General features: G+C 38.5%; 1 protein-coding gene across 1 annotated transcript in view; it reads right to left on the bottom strand.

Moving 5' to 3' along the window:
* TBC1D32 (TBC1 domain family member 32) overlaps nt 1-18,349 on the bottom strand; it is a 192,735-nt gene that overhangs the window by 65,874 nt on the left and 108,512 nt on the right. The window contains exons 21-22 of the mRNA XM_058669172.1: nt 9,831-9,947; nt 3,783-3,871 (exon numbers count right to left, since the gene is read on the bottom strand). Of these exons, the coding sequence (XP_058525155.1) occupies nt 3,783-3,871; nt 9,831-9,947 (206 nt within the window). The remainder of the gene's footprint in view (nt 1-3,782; nt 3,872-9,830; nt 9,948-18,349) is intronic.

The raw sequence follows: 18,349 nt of genomic DNA, 5'->3' as shown, positions 1-18,349 counted from the left end.
GAATGTTAGGTGTGGGCCCTGTTTCTCCTCCCCCTACACACTTTTGTAATGTTGTTGGGTGGACGTCTTTCCTTGGGTAAGGAAAGGTGAAACTTCCTTAAACTGCTGCCAGGGAGAAGCTGGGATCTCAATCATAACGAGAAGCTAGAGAAGATTATATCCATAAGTCAAGACAGAAGAGTTGCTTGCAAGAGACTATTGTTCTATAGAACAGAAGTGTAGCTCCAGTCTACACTAATTTTTAAAAAGAACTCTTAAGACTTTAAGGTTCCTAACAAAGAAGTGATAAACATTTATAGAGATGGAAATGCTTGTTGCTCTTATTTGATCTTGCACACTGCATACATAAAGTGAATTATCCTCTATATCCCAGATATGTACAATTATACATTAATTAAAATTTAGAACATGCAAAGAAAAATCAAGCTACAATGGTCTGAGGTGTAAACAGAGGTGAACAATTAAAGAGAGTCTATATAAACTGTATTCTGCTACAGAGAGTGAAAAATTGAGACAGAAGCTGTGAGATCAAGGACTATTTGTTCCAAGGAGACTGTTTTATTTGACTGTGATAAAACAAACAAAAGTATACCTTCAAAGCAACGAGAATAATCTAACATGAAAGAATAGTTGGAAGAGTGGGGAAGATGGAAATGAGGCTGACCAGGTGTAATCTTCTCAAATATTAGTGATTTGTACAAAGATCTTAAAAATTAAACTTCACAACTTTTTATAGAATAGAATGCTAATGAGAACTGGAAAGCCACATTTCATTAAGCATCACCAAATTTTTGTGGCAAACAAGTTGTGCTATACCCTGAAGGTCACTTCTAGACATTTTTTTTTTGAAATTTATTTGAAAGGCACAGTTACAGAGAGAAGGTGCGAGACAGAGGACAGAAATCTTCTACCCACTGTTTCACTTCCCAAAGGCCATGCAGCAGCAGGGCTAGGCCGGCCCAAAGCCAGGAATCTGCAACTGCATTCAGGACTTCTAAGCAACTGGCATGGTCCCACATACTTACATTTTCTGCTGGTTTCCCAGGCACGTGACCAGGGAGCTCAATACGAATTGGAGCAGTTAGGACTTAAGACAGTGGTCAAAATCAACACCAGAACCCCAAATAGCAACTTAACCTACCACAGCACATTGCCAGCTCATGTTTCTACACTTTAGTAACAAAGTTGTAAAGTGAATGAAATAAGAAAAGTTGAATGTAGAAATCTAGGCACACTGTTGAGGGGATCTACTGAAAGAATGATACAGTGAATATACAATTAAAGAAACAAAAGGCACTTAAAAAGACAGGGCCCAGCGAAATGGCTCAATTAGCTAATCTTCACGTTTAAGTTCCAGGATTCCCTGTAAGTGCCAGTTCAAGTCCTGGCTCCAGGATTCCCTGTGGGTGCCCGTTCACGTCCTGGCTGCTTCACTTCCTTTCTAGTGGCCTGGGAAAGCAGCAGAGAAAGGCCCAAAGCATTGGGCCCCTGTACCCATAAGGGAGACATTAAAAAGGCTCCTTTACTTCAAATCAGCTCAGCTCTGGCTGTTGCAGCCACTTTGGGAGTGAAATCAGCAGACAGAAGATCATTCTGCCTTTCCTCTCTGTAGATCTGTACTTTCAATAATAATATATCTTTTTTTAAGAAAAATGTAAAATTCCAAACTTACAATAATGGAAGATTTGTATATACATAAAGTTGTGAGTTAAATGATCCTCTTGAGACCTCCACAATCAATAACAGAATAAAATCAGTTGAAAAACAAATTTCAAATTACAACAGAATATAATTAATTTAATGAAAATAAATTTATTGTCAAAAAATACTCATTGAAAACCACATATAGTTAAAATATAAACTTTTCCTCAGAAGGATATTTTAGTCATTTTCTCTCCCTGAACACTGATGAAAAAACAGCAAATTATGTGGCAGTATGTGGGAAACTATGAAGATACTGAAATGGTTAAAAAATTTCACGGTAAAACATGAAAGTAGCAAAGAACAAGTAGGCAGAAACAATACATGAAACACCACTATGCGTACATTTGTGACTACCATGTTGATTGTGCCAGCTGTGTGCCAATTTTAGCTGACTTCATATTTCATATGTAATTTTCATAACTATGAGAAAAATAATTATCTTCCATTTTACAGGTGAATGACTGAGAACCCTCTTCAAGCAAAAGAACCAGAAAATGGCGGTCTCACTGCAGAGTGCATGCCGCCTTCCATCATACTGTACTAGCTGACTACACCTACCAACCATGAGGCTGTCATTCTCTAAGATAGAATGACTTCCTAATGATGGGAAAGCATACACTACAGAAGTTAAGTGTTACTTATTAACTATTAGTATGCTGGATAAAAGAAGAAATGCACTCAATATCAACAAGAAGCCAAAATCTATGTTTCACAACTACAAAACTCAGAAATGTACTTGTTCTAGAAAATGAGATTCTACCTAATGAACATTTTTCCTAGTATACTATGCCTATTAATGCTTGCAATATGATGATGCAAGTGATATGATAAACTGAGAGTGGAAACAATGTAAAATCTCTTTTAAGATGAAAAACTTTGACAGCTGCAAGTTTCTTTGCCCACTACAAGTTTCTTTACCCACTGTTTGAGCTAGACTATCCAAAGATGAAGTCTAGTCATTAATAAATGGCTAAACCAAAAATGGTAAAGTGTAGATCTAAAAAATATATGTCCACTGGAGAATCCTAGTTTTAGAAAAGTAATTGCATTATTTTTTACAGACAACATTATTTACCTCCCTCATGCCTAAAACAATACTTTGCTAATAGAAATTTTTTAAAAATGACAAATTTATAAAAAGAGAAAAATTTCCTTAACTCACTGCTTTAAAAGGCAATAATATAGAGAAGGGAAACAAGGTATATAAATTTAATGTATAACTAAAACCGAGAATTTCCTAACTCTTTTTAGCCTATATAACTCTACTTTGTGTTCTATGTGAATGCAAATAATATAAAAGAATAAAAACTCAATCAGAAATATTTGAGTTTCATAAAAAGCAGAGTTGAAGAGTAATGAAAAATATCCATGTACAAGATTTGGGCCTCATCATATATCGTCCACTCCACAGCCTCTTTCACGGCTACCTTAAGGCAATGGTCCAACCAAATACCCACTGCCCACAGAAGCTTCAATTAATTCCAGAATAAACAAGATTAAACAGCATTCCCCAACCCAGCCAAATGCCTTGATCAAAGGAACAAAAGTTAAGACTACTAACAAAGAACCTAATTTTAGACAAAGGCCATAGCATAAAAGTTTAAATGCTATATTTTACATGGTCTATTACAGTCATAAAAATTACTTTTGCTCTTGAGTTTTTAGATAAATTATCTTTAAATATACTTTTGAATATTAACTTTCAAAAAATTTAAATATATAGAAGAAATGCTCAATCTTTGCCGTTTACACACCATAATGTCTAAAAAAAATGCAGGGGCAGGTGATTAGTGATTAGACACCAATTAGTATGTCCAAACACTTCTCATCAGAGTGCTTCGGCTTGGTATTTAGCTCCAGGTTCTGATTTCAGCTTCTTGCTAATGAGGGCAGACTTGAGAAGACAGCCTTAGTGTCATGTAGGAGCCACAGACTGCGCTCTCGGCTCCCATTTTCACTCACAACACGGCAAGCTGTTGCAGAGTGAATGAGCAGATAGGAACACACTCATTCTTCACCTGTTTACCTGCCTCTCAAAACAAATATTAAATCTACACATTTAACAATTAGTACCTTACCTTAAACCAAAGATGTGTGACTGTTCGTAGCTGAAGAGAGAGCGAATCTTTGCTTCAGAATTTAATATTGTCACTCTATCAATAATATCCTGAAATAAACAGCAAAACTATGTTTCATTGAAATATTTTTAAGAGATGATTAATAGTTCTCAAATCTGATTTCACAACTAAAATCATCAGAGGAAGTTTAAAAAAATACACTGAAACCTACCCCCAGAGGTTTTTTTAATTGACTGTGCTGGATGTGGCCTGCCCATTACGATTTGTAAGAGTTGCTGAAGTGAATCTAATATTCAAGCCAACTGATCAATTGTTTACACTTCACTCTAGAACTGGTAAGCAATGTGCAAGTCAGTGAAGACGGATAAAATTTTCCCAACTGTAGGCTACTTTGAAAAACAAGAAGCTCACAAATGTAAAGTGAATCTGAACATTTTATCTAGCAATTGTAGGACATAGTTTTTAACAGAGATTCTCTAGGTCATGCAAAGAAATCATTTCCAATTTACAAAACTTTAAAATACCCATATGAATATCCAAGGTCTACCCAAGATTAACTAAATACCCATATTCAAAATTTCTAGCTGAACACCTTACTCTAATTAATGGCCTTTCTGTGCTCTCTTGTCTTCTGTAATGTTTTCCCTCTGATGTTCCTGACATAGCTACAGCATAAGACACAGAGGTCTTTTTCACTTGCCCAGATATTGTTAAGAAGTATCCAGGAGACATAACAAGGAAACTTGTTTGCTACACAATTCCTCACATATGTAATATTTTTCCTGCTCAATAATTATTTTCATTTTAAAGAAATTGCTTTCACCATAATCTTCACAGAATCAACTACAAGATTGTTAAATTTTATATTACTCTCTTCTGCCTGAAAAGAAAAACAAAATTCTATGCAAAGTAATTTCTAGCCAGATTTCTACCAATTTCTCTTCATTAGTAGGATATTAGTGCAACTGGCTGAAACATGCACAGTTGTCTATATACAGACTGCTGAATGCTAGTTCAGACTATAGGACACCTTCTAACTGTAAAGTTCTAGTCCTGAAAAGCAGTACTAGATACTGGGAGGATGGCAATGATAGAAAGGGATCATATTACAAACAAGCTAATGGAAGACTGCATTGCAGTAATCGATCAGTAATAACACATTTTCAGAGAACAAAGGTTACGGTAAATATTTTCTTCTTCAAAGAGGATTACATTGACGTATCACCACTTAGGAAAGAAAATGAAACTCCAGGGAAGGCTTCCTTACGAAAAGCTTCAGTTTCTAAGCACCATAATGTGTATCAAGAAGAGAATCAGTTTCCTATCTCAAAAAGCAGCTTCCCAGCACAGGCAAGTATAACTAAAGGCCTGGGGCTGATAAAAAGTTATAGAAAAATGTCTTTTTAAGATTTATTTATTTTTCATTACAAAGTCAGATATACAGAGAGGAGGAGAGACAGAGAGGGAAGATCTTTTGTCCAATGATTCACTACCCAAGTGACCGCAACGGCTGGTGCTGTGCCGATCCGAAGCCAGGAACCAGCCTTGGGCCATCCTAGACTGCTTTCCCAGGCCACAAGCAGGGAGCTGGATGGGAAGCAGGGCTGAGGGATTAGAACCGGTGCCCACATGGGATCCTGGTGCGTTCAAGGTGAGGACTCCGGCCACTAGGCCACGCCACCAGGAACGAAAAATATCTTTTTTAAAAAAAACATATTATCTGGCTTGAAAACATATCTAGTAACCTAACAGACATGTCTGAAACCCAGACTAGAAAAACAGAATGGAATATTCATTATATATACAAATAGATGAACATCTGAGTGCTATTCTGTTAGCATACACATGGCATTCAGACAGTTATCTGATTCCTTTTACCTTAGAAATAGGGAAGTTGGGGCCAGCACTGTAGCATTGTAACTAAAGCTGCTGCTTATAGTGCCAGCATCCCATACACATGCCAGTTTGAGTCAGGGTTACTCTGCCACCAATCCAGCTCCCTGCTGATGTGCTTGGGAAAGCAAAGCCCCTGAATTCTCTTGGGAGATACAGAGGAAGCTCCTGGTTCATTACCCTGCTCCTCCCAAACCATCTACTAACATCCAACATTCTACTCTCTGCTTCTATGATCTGGACTTTTTATGAATACTTAATGATTTGGGAAACAGAAAAACAGAGGCAGGATCATTCATCTGCTGGTTTACTCTCCAAGACCTGCAACAGCAGAGCCTGGAACAAGCCAAAACCAGAGCCAGGAATGCAACCCAGAGTTCCAATATGGGAGGCAGGCGCTGAATTACTCAAGCCGTCAGTTGCTGTCTCCAAGGAAGCATCTTAGCAGTAAGGTGGAATTTGGACAGAAGCTAAGACTCAACTATGGGCACTCCAGTACAGATGCTAGGTATGCAGGATAACAATTCAACTATATCAACTTCCCCAACTTGTACTATTCACAATGTAAGCAGTATTCTGTAACACATGTCCTTCCTCTGTCTGGCTCATTTCACATACCACAATACTCTCTTTTAGCAGGGTTTGATCAGACCTGCTCAAGGCCATACAACTAATAAACAGCACAATTACAAGGCTAATTCAGAAGGTCAGTTTCCATATACAAATTCAAAACCATTACACTACATTTGGTTCTCAAACAAAACCAAGATGGGATGTGACAACAGGACAAAGGAAGAGTGGTAAGGAGGGAGACAGATACAGAAACAAATGTGGACATCATGGCATTTATAGTTTTGCTTCAAACTGTCCTCGATTATATTAAAAATTGATTGATCAAGTCAATAAATTTTCTTTTTGCCTAAACTTACTCAAACTGCATTTTTCTATCCAATATGCTATAATATCTTTATTCCACTATCATGTAGCTGAAAGTGTAGGGATGGAAAATAAATTCCAACACAAACTATTGTCTGTTAAAAAGTTTATGTATGTTGTTCATAAAGGATAGAGTTTCAGGAGACACCTGGCACACGACCTAACATCCCTAAAACATAAAGAATCTCCAAAAATTGAGACGAGTAACACAGATACAAAAATGTTTTATTTTTTAAAGCAGTGCTGATGACTTTTAAACAAGAAAAAAAATGCCTGTTAATAAGGAGAAAATTACAAGCTAACACTTCTCACCTTAATACTTCTCTTTTGACCACATACTCTTCTTTTAAAAGATGATTTATTTTTAATGAAAAGTCAGATCCACAAAGAGAAGGAAAGAAAGATCTTCCATGTGCTTTGTGCCTGAAATGCCTGGAGCTGGGCTGATCTGAAGCCAGCAGCCTGGAGCTTCTTTGGGGACTCCCACATGGTTGTAGGATCTCAAGGCTTTGGGCCACCCTCAATTGCTTTCTCAGGCCACAAACACGGAGCTGAAAGGGAAGTGGGGCAGCTGGGATACGAACCAGTGCCCTTATACAATCCTGGCACATGCAAGGCAAGGACTTTAGTCACTACGCTACCACTCCGGGCCTCACATACTCTTGTAAAGCATCCTAATAGGAACATAGGTACAATAATACCTGAACAACAGGACTACCGAACAAATATTCTCAATGGATGAAAATCAAGCATTATACACCAAATATTGATATGTATTACATAGGAATTTACCTTTAAACCCAGTGGTAGTGTTTCTAAAAATTAGCCCCCTAAGACACTGTGTTACCTGTAATGGCTCTCTAGATTCTCAAATACCAAACACAAAACCAAGTAAGACTATGATGAAATCTTCCTGATTTAATAAGAATTCTTAATCTGTAGATTTTTAGATTACCAAAGTATATTTGACCTAATCACAGGAATGATGTAAAACATAGGGTTTTTTCCAACTGTACAAAAACAGCAATTCAAAGGGATTGAAAAAATGGAAGGAATCTGATATGAAGGATGTTCCCTTCCCCAGTTAGGAAATGCAGAACTTCCCAGGATAAAGGACTAAGAGTGGCCTGCAGAACCTACGGGACATCTGGCTCGCAGGCAACAAAGATCTAGGCAGTTCAGACCTACAGCTGCAAGAAAGTGAATTCCAACATAAACAAGAGTGAAGTTGGAAGCATATTTTCTCAGACCATCCAGTGGAGCACATGGCTTTGATAAAACCTTCACTTCAAGCACATAACAACTTGAGCAAAAAACTCAAACACACTGTACCGATTCTGACCTAAAAACCCATGGCCTCATAACTGCACATTGTTTTACTTTCTTAAGCTTGTTGGAATTTCTTACACACTGATGGGGAAAAAATACATGCTTATTGACAAATATAAGCTAAGACTATTAATTCAAATATCGCTTATTAAAGCAAAATACTTCAAATAAACCAAATGTGCATCAATAGATAAATGGATGAATAAACTCTAGCACATACACACAATGGACAATACAAATGTAAACAGGAGGAAAGTTCAAGAAGAGCCCAATAAGTGCTATGAAGTAATATTCAAAATCAGGAGAAACATAGAAGCAACCTAAGTGTCAATCCACTAAAAATATGTATATAGGAAATGAAGTACATATACACAATGGCATAATACTTAACAACAAAGGAAGGGAATGGCAAAACTTTAAATAACACAGATAGAAGTGGTACTCAATCAGTAAGCAAAATAAGCCAAGCATAGAAAAATTAGGTTTGCATAATTTCACTCATATGTGGACTCTAAAAACACTAATTTGACAGAAATGAAAATCTAAATAAGCTCCTGCTGTTGAACACATCAGCCAGGGCTGGAGGTGGGACAGGCCAGGCAAGATGTAGCACTCAACATATGTGCAGGCTGGGACTATAGGCAAGGCAAGCACCTGCTACCATGTGCAGCAGCCATAACAGGGCGTGAGCCATGTAAGGTGGGCTGCAGCACCTGCCTGTTCACATGAGAGCTAGGGTTAGGGGCAGGCCAGGCTGGGTTAGGCTGCTGCAGCTGCTGGCAATGAGTCAATGTAACCATCAACATGCACAAAAACCAGAGCTGGAATTGGGCCTGGTAAGGGAACTTTGGGGACTTTCCTTCTATGATGTAGCACACACCGGTAAGCACAAGAGCTATAGCTGCGGGGAGCCTGGGTATGAAAAGGCTGCAGCATCCATCAGCCTGCATATGGGCTGGTTCTGGGGGTGGTCCAGACTGCCCTATGTGGGTGGCAGCATCTGCTGGCATTCACAGGAATCAGTATGGGCATGGATGGGCAGGACTAGATCGCAGCACCTAGCAGGTCACATGAAAGCCAAATCTAGAGGTAGGCCAGGCTAGGCTAGATGGTACCACCCACTAATTGGAGCTGAAATAAGTGTGGGTCAGCTGAGCTAGACAACAGTACACAACACAGAGTACAGGACTAGCGGTGTGCCATGTCAGGCTGAGTAGCAGCACCTGCCGGCACACGCAATATCTATGTAAACAATATTGAAAATAAAATTAAAACTTAAACACTATTAAGATTAAAAATATTTATGGTTAACAAAGGCTAAAAGTGATTATAAAAATTATCACATAGCATGGCATGATAGTCTTGTGGCTAAAGTCTTTGCCTTGCATCTGCTGGGAATGCGTAAGAGTGCTGGTTCATATCCCAGCTGCTCCACTTCCCTTCCAGCTCCATGCTGTGTCCTTGGAAAGCAATCGAGGATGACCCAAAGTGGCCACAACAGCTGGAACTAAACCAGACCAAAGCCAGAACACAGCAATTTCTTTCCCAGTCTCCCATGTGGGTTCAGAATCACAAGGCTTTGGGCTGTCCTCTATTTATCCAACAAATGAAGGCACAGTATTGGTATAACTAGCAACATAATGAGTCTTCATAAAGCAATTCATACATACACTTTCATTTACTTCAAACCTCTTTCCTTGTTCAAGAGTTACCCTTGTATTGTGATAGATGTTGGGACTACTAGGCAATGTAGATCACAGATGCACTGATACATAATTCAAATGTTGATAATGCATAGATAAATACCAGCTTTTAAAAGTCATCAACAGTGGGAATGGCTAATTACATTTTTACTGCCAGTCTCAAAAATATTACAAGAAAATTACTTACAACAACACATGTTGGTATTTCACGAAGAGAATATTCTGCTTTATTAGGAAGATCTTTGTTGCCAACCAATTCATACATAGCAGGATAGGATAGCAAGTTCACTAGTGCTAAAAAAGACTAGGGAAAAAGAAAAGAATCATTTAAACCATTGACATCCACAGAATGGTTACATAATAAAGTTTTATAGCTGTATGAGTGTGATAGCAATTTTGAAAATAACTACTCCACATAAACGTGAAATGCCTACATAAATGGTAAGCACAAAAGAATTAACAGAAACAACAGCCTACATGCATTATAACTGATGCACAACATATGAGCTGTGAGAATATTTAAGTATCATTTCTCTTGATTAGTTAATATCTGCTCAAAAAATGTAGTTATTCATCATTCTTGCTTTTTTAAATTTTATATTTAATATCTAACAAAACACAAGAGATCAATACATAGAAACCCTAGGGTGAGGTGTTAAGTTCTTCTGGCAATTTTTTTCTGTTTCACCATTTCTTTTACATTTCATGCATTCCTATAATACAGATTTAGAAGCACATGACCTCGCTGCCAACCACTCCTCCCTCACGTCGTCTTCCTGCCTTTCTTATTTTTTCTGCTCAAGTTTACAATGACATACTTTCAGTTTACTATTTTACATTCACAAGCTTAATCCTCCATTAAGTATATAATTCAACACACAGTAAAGAGGGGGAAAACATTATTCCTCATGAGTATAGATAAGTACTGTAAACAATAATCAAGTCTCAAAATGCAATTTTATTCATATGCATTAAATTTTTTCTGTGCCCTGCATATTAGTTACCACAAAAACCTGAAAACCAATCTACCACATATCCCACCAATTCCAGTCCTTGGAATTTACCCAAACAAAATAAAATCAGCATATTGCAGCTCGATTCACAATAACTAATAAAAGAAACTGGGGCTGGCACCAGCATTCCATGAGTTCTGGTTTGTGTCCTGGCTCCTATAATTCCAATCCATAAGCTACCGGATCATGGACTGGGAAAGTGCCTGCACCTCTGTACCCAGGTGGGATTCCTGGAAGAAGCTCCTGGTGCCTGTCTTCAGACTGGATCAGCACTGGCCATTTAGGTCAGACTGGATTAGCACTGGCAGATGGAAAGTCTCTTTCTGTCTCTCCTTCTCTTTGTAAATATGCCTTTCAAAAATATATAAATAAATCTTTTCTAAAAAGATATTGAATCAATTCAGACATCTATTTGATTATTGGATTAAAAATGTGTTATATAGGGCCCCAGTGCAATAGCGTAGCGGTTAAGGTGAACGCCTGGGATCACATATGGGCGCCAGTTCTAAACCCAGCAGCCCTGCTTCCCATCCAGCTCCCTGCTTGTGGCCTGGGAAAGCAGTCAAGGACAGCCGAAAGCCTTTGGACCCTGCACCCACATGGGAGACCCGGAAAGAAGTTCCTGGTTCCTGCCTTCAGATCAGCACAGCTCCAGCTGGTAGGGTCATTTGGGGAGTGAATCATTAGACGGAAGATCTTCCTCTCTGTCTCTCCTCCTCTCTGTACATCTGCCTTTCCAATAAAAATAAATAAATCTTTTAAAAATGTGTTATATAAATATCACTCAGTCATAAAAAGAATAAAACCCTTTATTTTTGCAAGAAAATGATGCAACTGGAAACCATTAAGGTTAGTGAAGTAAGACAAAACAGCAAATATGCTTTCCTGGATTTATGGCAACTATATATTCTCACCCTCAAGCTACAAGACTATGTTTTAATAAAATTCAATGGAAATCAGACTAGACATATGGTTAATATTTAAAAGTCATGACTTCTTTCAAAATCATAACCTTTTCTGCTGCAAACTCATCAAGTTAATCTTTCATTGGAAATGCAAAGCTCCCCCGGTCATTTCATCTTACCAAAAGCAACTAGAATAAAAGCACATTTTATTTTTCGGTTCCCTTGCTCAGAAGCATCCACTTGGTGATCCATCACTAAACATTACATCTATACTTCCCAGTACGACTGTCAAGGCGTTTATCAAGACCTTTGTTAAATCTCATTTCCCATTATTCCCTAGCATTAAGTCACCATCTCAATCAACAAAAATCAGCTCATAGTAATTTGCTTATTTACAAATGTTAGTATCTGCTTAGTCATGTAAAAATAAAATTCACTAGCCTCAGAAAATCTGAGAATCACATTGAGAATTTTCACTACAAACAAAAAGAAATCTGAAGCAAAGACTGTTTAATTCAAACTCTCATTAATAGATAGCATCATATGAGATCCAAATAAATGAAGCAGCTTGGCCAAAAATGCACTCAAAAAATATAATAGCATAATTAATCTGTTTTGCATTCCCAGGCTATTATAACTGATTACAAATAGTGATATTCACTTACCATTTCATAATGTCAGATTGTTCCTGAGTCATTGTTTAAGAACCAGAAAGTAGAACACACTTTATATTTTATTCCTTAAAAATGCAATGTTACTAAACAAACCATATTGATTATATAGTGAATATATTCATGATACTGTGTTTTTTAATTTAATATACTGTGTTTTTAACAAATGCTATTTCTCTATTACAAATTCATTATAGTTCAAAGTATCTGTATATATCTCCATAAAACATTGCATAAAAAGGAATTTATAACCACTTGTAAGAACAAAAATTATCCATAATGTAAAGCGAATATCTGCTAAGATATCAGTAGTGATCCTAGCTGTCACTTATTCAATGCTTAGTTAAAGAAAACACTAGATGACAAGTACACACTACTGATAAGGAAGAAAGATACTGATTAACATGGGAAAAACTGTTTGGCAACTATGTATACTAATTACGTACATACCAAAGAAACTGCAAGAAAGCTAAGGTGCTCACTGCCACCTGGAAATTCAGGGCACTCACATACTCATTAATGTGTGCTGAGTAGAAAGATTAATAAAATCGGATGCCATCATACATTTTAAGTCAGCTTGTTACGAGACTGAAGACAAAATTTAAAAAGCTAAAAACTGCTTTATGATTTGCATATGTGAAAATATCAGAATGTACTTAATACTAATCCACAAAGTTCTTCAGTTTTCAGTCTTTCCATTATAACCATGACACAATACTCAAAAAATTCACTTTTTTTTTTTTTACAGAACTGCTTCCTTTTTTTATTTTTTTTTATGATTTGTGCCCTTGCTTTACTTTTTTTTTAATTATTTATTATTTAACTTCAGTAATTACATTGTATTATGTGACACAGTTACACAGATACTTGGGTTCTCCCCACCCCTCCCCAAACCCTCCCACCATGGTGGATTCCTCCACCTTGTTGCATAACCACAGCTCAAGTTCAGTTGAGATTTCCCCTTTGCAAGCGTATACCAAACATAGAGTCCAGCATCTTATTGTCCCGTCAAGTTCAACGGCTTCTTAGGTATACCCTCTCTGGTCTGATGACAGAGCCAGCAGAGTATCATCCCAGTCAATTGAAAGCTCCAACATACCATCAGCAAAAATTTACATCATTATGGAATTAATTGACATAGTAATGAGTAACCAATATGTTAAAAGTAAATGCGAGTTCCCAGCCACCTTCTGTGACCACCTCACCTATACTTCAATTTTAGTTTATACACAACATATAACATTCAAAACATAACATGTTATACATAACATCATATCATCTTAAATTAAGGCAAACATGTGGTATTTAACCTTTTGGGATTGGCTCATTTCCCTTAGCATTATGGTTTCCAGTTTGGCCCATTTGGCCACAAAGAACTGCATTTTGGTTTTTTTAATAGCTGAGTAGTATTCCATGGAGTAGATGAACCATAGCTTTCTTATCCAATCCTCTGTTGATGGGCATTTTGGTTGTTTCCATGTTTTTGCAATTACTGAATGTGCTGCTATGAACATAGGAGTGCATGTTGGTTTCTCAAAGAACAAGTGTTCTGGATATATTCCTAGGAGTGCTATTGCTGGATCATACGGTATGTTGAATTTGAGTTGTTTGAATATTCTCCATACTGATTTCCATAGAGGCTGTACCAGCCTGCAGCCCCACCAGCAGTGGAGTAGGGTTCCCTTTTCCCCGCAACCTCGCCAACAAGTGTTGTTGGTGCTATTATTCATGTGGGCCAGTCTTACTGGCGTTAGGTGGTACCTCATTGATGTTTCAATTTGGATTTCCCTTATTGCCAGGGAACTTGAGCATTTTTTCATATGTTTATTTGCCATTTGGGTTTGTTCCTTTGTGAAGTGTTTGCCCATTTCCCGTGCCCATTTCTTGAGTGGCTTGTTTGTTTTGACATTTTGGTTGTTTTGTAGCTCTTTGTATATTCTGGAGATTAGCCCTCTATCACCTATGTCGTGTGCGAAGATCTTCTCCCATTCTGTGGGTTGCTTTTTTACTTTGTTGATTGTTTCTCTAGCTGTACAGAAGCTTCTTAGTTTGATGAGGTCCCAATTGTTCATTTTGGTCTTGATTTCTACTGCATCTGGAGTCTTTTTTAGGAAGTGAGGGCCTACCCCTAAGTGTTCCAGTGTGTTTCCAACATTTTCTTCCAAAAGTTTGAAGGTTTCTGGATGTAGGTTTAGATCTGTTATCCATTTAGATCTGATCTTAGTGTATGGTGAGAGATGTGGATCTATCTTTTTGTTTCTGCAGGCTATTAACCAGTTGTCCCAACAGCATTTATTGAACAGACCTTCCCATTTGCCTGGATTGTCGTTTGTCTTTTTGTCAAAGATTATTTGGCTGTATCTGTGTGGGTTTCCTTCTGGTGTTTCTATTCTGCTCCATTGATCTTCCTCTCTATCCTTGTGCCAGTACCACGCTGTTTTGATAACCACTGCCCTATAGTATGTCCAGAGGTCCGGAACTGTGATTCCCCCTGCTAACTTCCTGTTCTTCAGGATAGTTCTAGCTATCCGTGGTTTTTTGTGCTTCCAGATGAACCTTTGGATCATTGTTTCCAGTTCCATGAAGAATGTTTTGGGCAATTTGATTGGGATTGCGTTGGATGTATATATTGCTTTTGGCAGTATAGACATTTTAATGATATTGATTTTACCTATCCAGGAACATGGGATGTTACTCCATCTTTTGAGGTCTTGTTCAATTTCTTTTTTAAGTAGTTTGTAGTTTTCTTCAAATAAGTCTTCTACATTTTTGGTTAGATTTATTCCCAGATATTTCATACTTTTCTCTGTTATTTTGAATGGTATCTTGCTGGTTAAGTCTTTTTCCATCTTGGGGAAATTCACTTTTAATTAAAATTCACTTTTAATTAAAATTTTTCTAATATATCATGTTTATAAATCATATACATTAAAATCACATAACTAGGTTTGGGGTTATTTGCATACAATAATTCATTTGATTTCTGGAGTATCATTTATCCTAAAAGGACAAAACAACTTAGACCACATATATCATGGTAAATTCTAGTAATCTAGTTTAAATAAATTAGAATATTAGGTGAAAAATGTATTTTAATTAAACTGAAAAAAATAATTTCAGTCCAGCACAGTAGCCTAGTGTCTAAAATCCTTGCCTTGGACATGCACTGGGATCTCATATGGGCACTGGTTCTAATCCCAGCAGCCCCGCTTCCCATTCATCTCCCTGCTTGTGGCCTGAGAAAGAAGTCAAGAATGGCCCAAAGCCTGGGACCCAGCACCCACATGGGAGACCTGGAAGAGGCTCTGGGCTCCTGGCTTCGGATTGGCGCAGGTTTGGCAATTGTAGCCACTTAGGGAGTGAATTGAGGGATGGAAGATGTTCGTTTCAGTCTCTCCTCTTCTCTGTATTTCTGACTTTCCAATAAAAATAAATCGTTAAAAAAAAAACCTGAACAGACATTTTTTCCTACTTTCTATTTGTTTTATTCTTTACAAAATGGAGGGTAAAGTTTGTAATTCTGAAAGGAACGGAAAGCATGTCATCGTCAACATTAACAAAGGAAGAAGGAGGGCAGAAACAATAGTAGTGGGAGAGATGTTAGAATGGGAACTACCACTACGTTCCTAAATCTGTTGTAAAATGCATGACATCTATTCACGTTACATAAGTAAAGCAATAATAAAAATTAGTTCAGTAGCTTGCTTATGGAACAATCAATTTCTCACACACTGGGTATTATCAAAGATTAGAATATTGCAAAGCTATAATGTGTAAAGCACTTCTGAAACTAAGAATATCTGCAAAGCAATCATGGTTCCCACGAAAACACAGTGTAAGATGTTGATAACATCATACATTAAATACCCTAAAATATATTTCATGCAAATCCTAAATCTACTTCATCAATGTTTTGAAGGGAAGAATGAGGTACTGTGCAATAGTGATAAAGAAATTAATGAACAAATATTTCATACCTTAAAAATGTAAGAAATCATTACGTAAAGCTCCAAACTTTTCTTATGTATTAAAATCCCTACATTATGACTATGATTATGTCTTCACTCCTTTACCCACCCAAACTAAAAATTTTAATACCAGTTTCTTATCAATGACTATAATTATGTATTCACTCATTTATCCACCCAAACTATTTCAATACCAGTTTCTTATCAGTTGTGCTAACAACCAATAAAAGTGTAAATAAAGAAATTATTCCCACTTTTGACAATCCACACTGTAATTTTGGACAGATATGTTATGATATGATTTCAAGAAGTGCCCTAAATAACTTACAGTGTGCACTATGGAGAAAGATGGAGAGACATCGGGAGGAGGACACCGTCTAGCAAAGCAGGGAAAGGTGAGAAATGGAAGTTGAGGCTGGCCAGCAGGCAGTGACATGCTTTTAATGAGCTCAGCCTCCATCCCCCACTAAAACAAAGGTGCCCAACAAAGTATTTTTGGCAGAGTAGTGGGAATTATATTTCATATTTTCAGAACACTCCAAAATAAAAGGGTTTTGAGGGTAGATAATACCAGGGGTAAAAACAATATATTTGGACTTGAATTATTTTCTTTTTTAAAGATTGACTCATTACTTCAAAGGCAGAACAACCCCAGCTTTAGATAACCGTCTAGGCTGCCTTGTCCTTAAGCAAGTGTTACACTGTTGGAAGAAAAGCAGCCAACAGCTGGCAGGCATTCTGGCTCTGCTTAACGGCAATTTTGTATAAATGATACCAGTTTGCCAGCATAATCAGCATAATTACCTATTTTATTTCTCACACACATACATACACACACACATACACACACATGCACACACATATGCAGGTGGACACCACTGGAAGATGACTCTGGGGCCCATACTGGTTGGATTGCCCCAAGGAAGGGGATGTGGGCATATGTAGAGGTGGCAGCCACCAAAGGAGTACTTTGAGTGTGGAGTGATTTCTGGGAGTTTCCATGAAAGGGGTCACTACACTTGCAGGTAAACAAGGAAGTTGAGACCAGGTAGTTTAGAGAGGAGAAACTGGAGGGCACATCAGACCTACCCACCCACTCACATGGGAGACCCAGGCTGAGCCAGGTGACACAGCCCACTGTCCACCAGCATAAACAAAAGCTAGAGCTGTGAGGCCTGCCTGGCAGTGCTAGGCTACAGTGCCTGCCAACAAGTACTGAGGCACAAGGGCCACACAAGGCTGGGATATGACATCAACCATCAAGTGAGAAAATCATGTCTGAGGGCAGATTTTTGTAGAGGATATGTGGGCTCACCCCTGTGGGCTTGCAGTATCCATTGGTTTGCATGAGAGCTGGGGGTAGTGACAGGCCACACTAGGCATAACCACTTAATTCATTGACACTCATGGGAACTGAGTTAGGAGCAAGCTGGGCTGGCCTAAGCTGCAGTACCCATGGCTACATCTGAAAACTGCGCCCACAGGCAGGCTAGGCCCCAGCACCCACCGCTGAATTAGGACTAAGGGTGGGCAAGTCCAGGCTAGGCTACAGTATCCAATCGCAAGTGCTGAGACTAGCAGTAGACCATATCAGGCTGGGAAGTACCAGCAGCATGCACGAGATGTGAGCTGGGAGCAAGCCCGGTAGAGGAACTAAGGGGACTTGTCTGCAAGACTGCAGTTCTGATTGTTGAGTATAAGAGCTAGGGCTGGGGCAGATCGGGCTGAACACAGCTGCAGCGCCCACCCTCAAACCACCCTTGGCATGTATGTAGGCTGTGTCAGGAGGACAGCTGGGCTGAACTAGGCCCCAGCCTCACTGGCACTTACAAGAGCCAGAAAGATTGCAGAACAGGCTGGGCTAAATGTAGTATCCACTAGTCTACCTAAGAACATGATCTGGAGGTGGGCCAGGTGGGATTGGGCTGTATCACCAACTGGTTAGAGCTGAAATGGGGCTGGTATGGTTGGGGAAGGCTGCGGTACCTGCCAATGAATGCTGGGACTGGAGGTGGGCCTTGGCAGCCTGGGCTGATCTCCCACCAGCATGTACGAAATCCAGGGCTACAGGCTGATCAGATAGGGGAACTCAGGGAACTCCAATATTAGGCTGCAGCTCTTACTGCTGAGCATGAGAGCTGTGACTGGG

Source organism: Ochotona princeps, chromosome 1, assembly GCF_030435755.1.
Source record: "Ochotona princeps isolate mOchPri1 chromosome 1, mOchPri1.hap1, whole genome shotgun sequence".
Taxonomy (NCBI): Eukaryota; Metazoa; Chordata; class Mammalia; order Lagomorpha; family Ochotonidae; genus Ochotona; species Ochotona princeps.
Note: the sequence above shows the minus strand (reverse complement) of the source record. Positions and strands in the feature narration are given on the sequence as shown.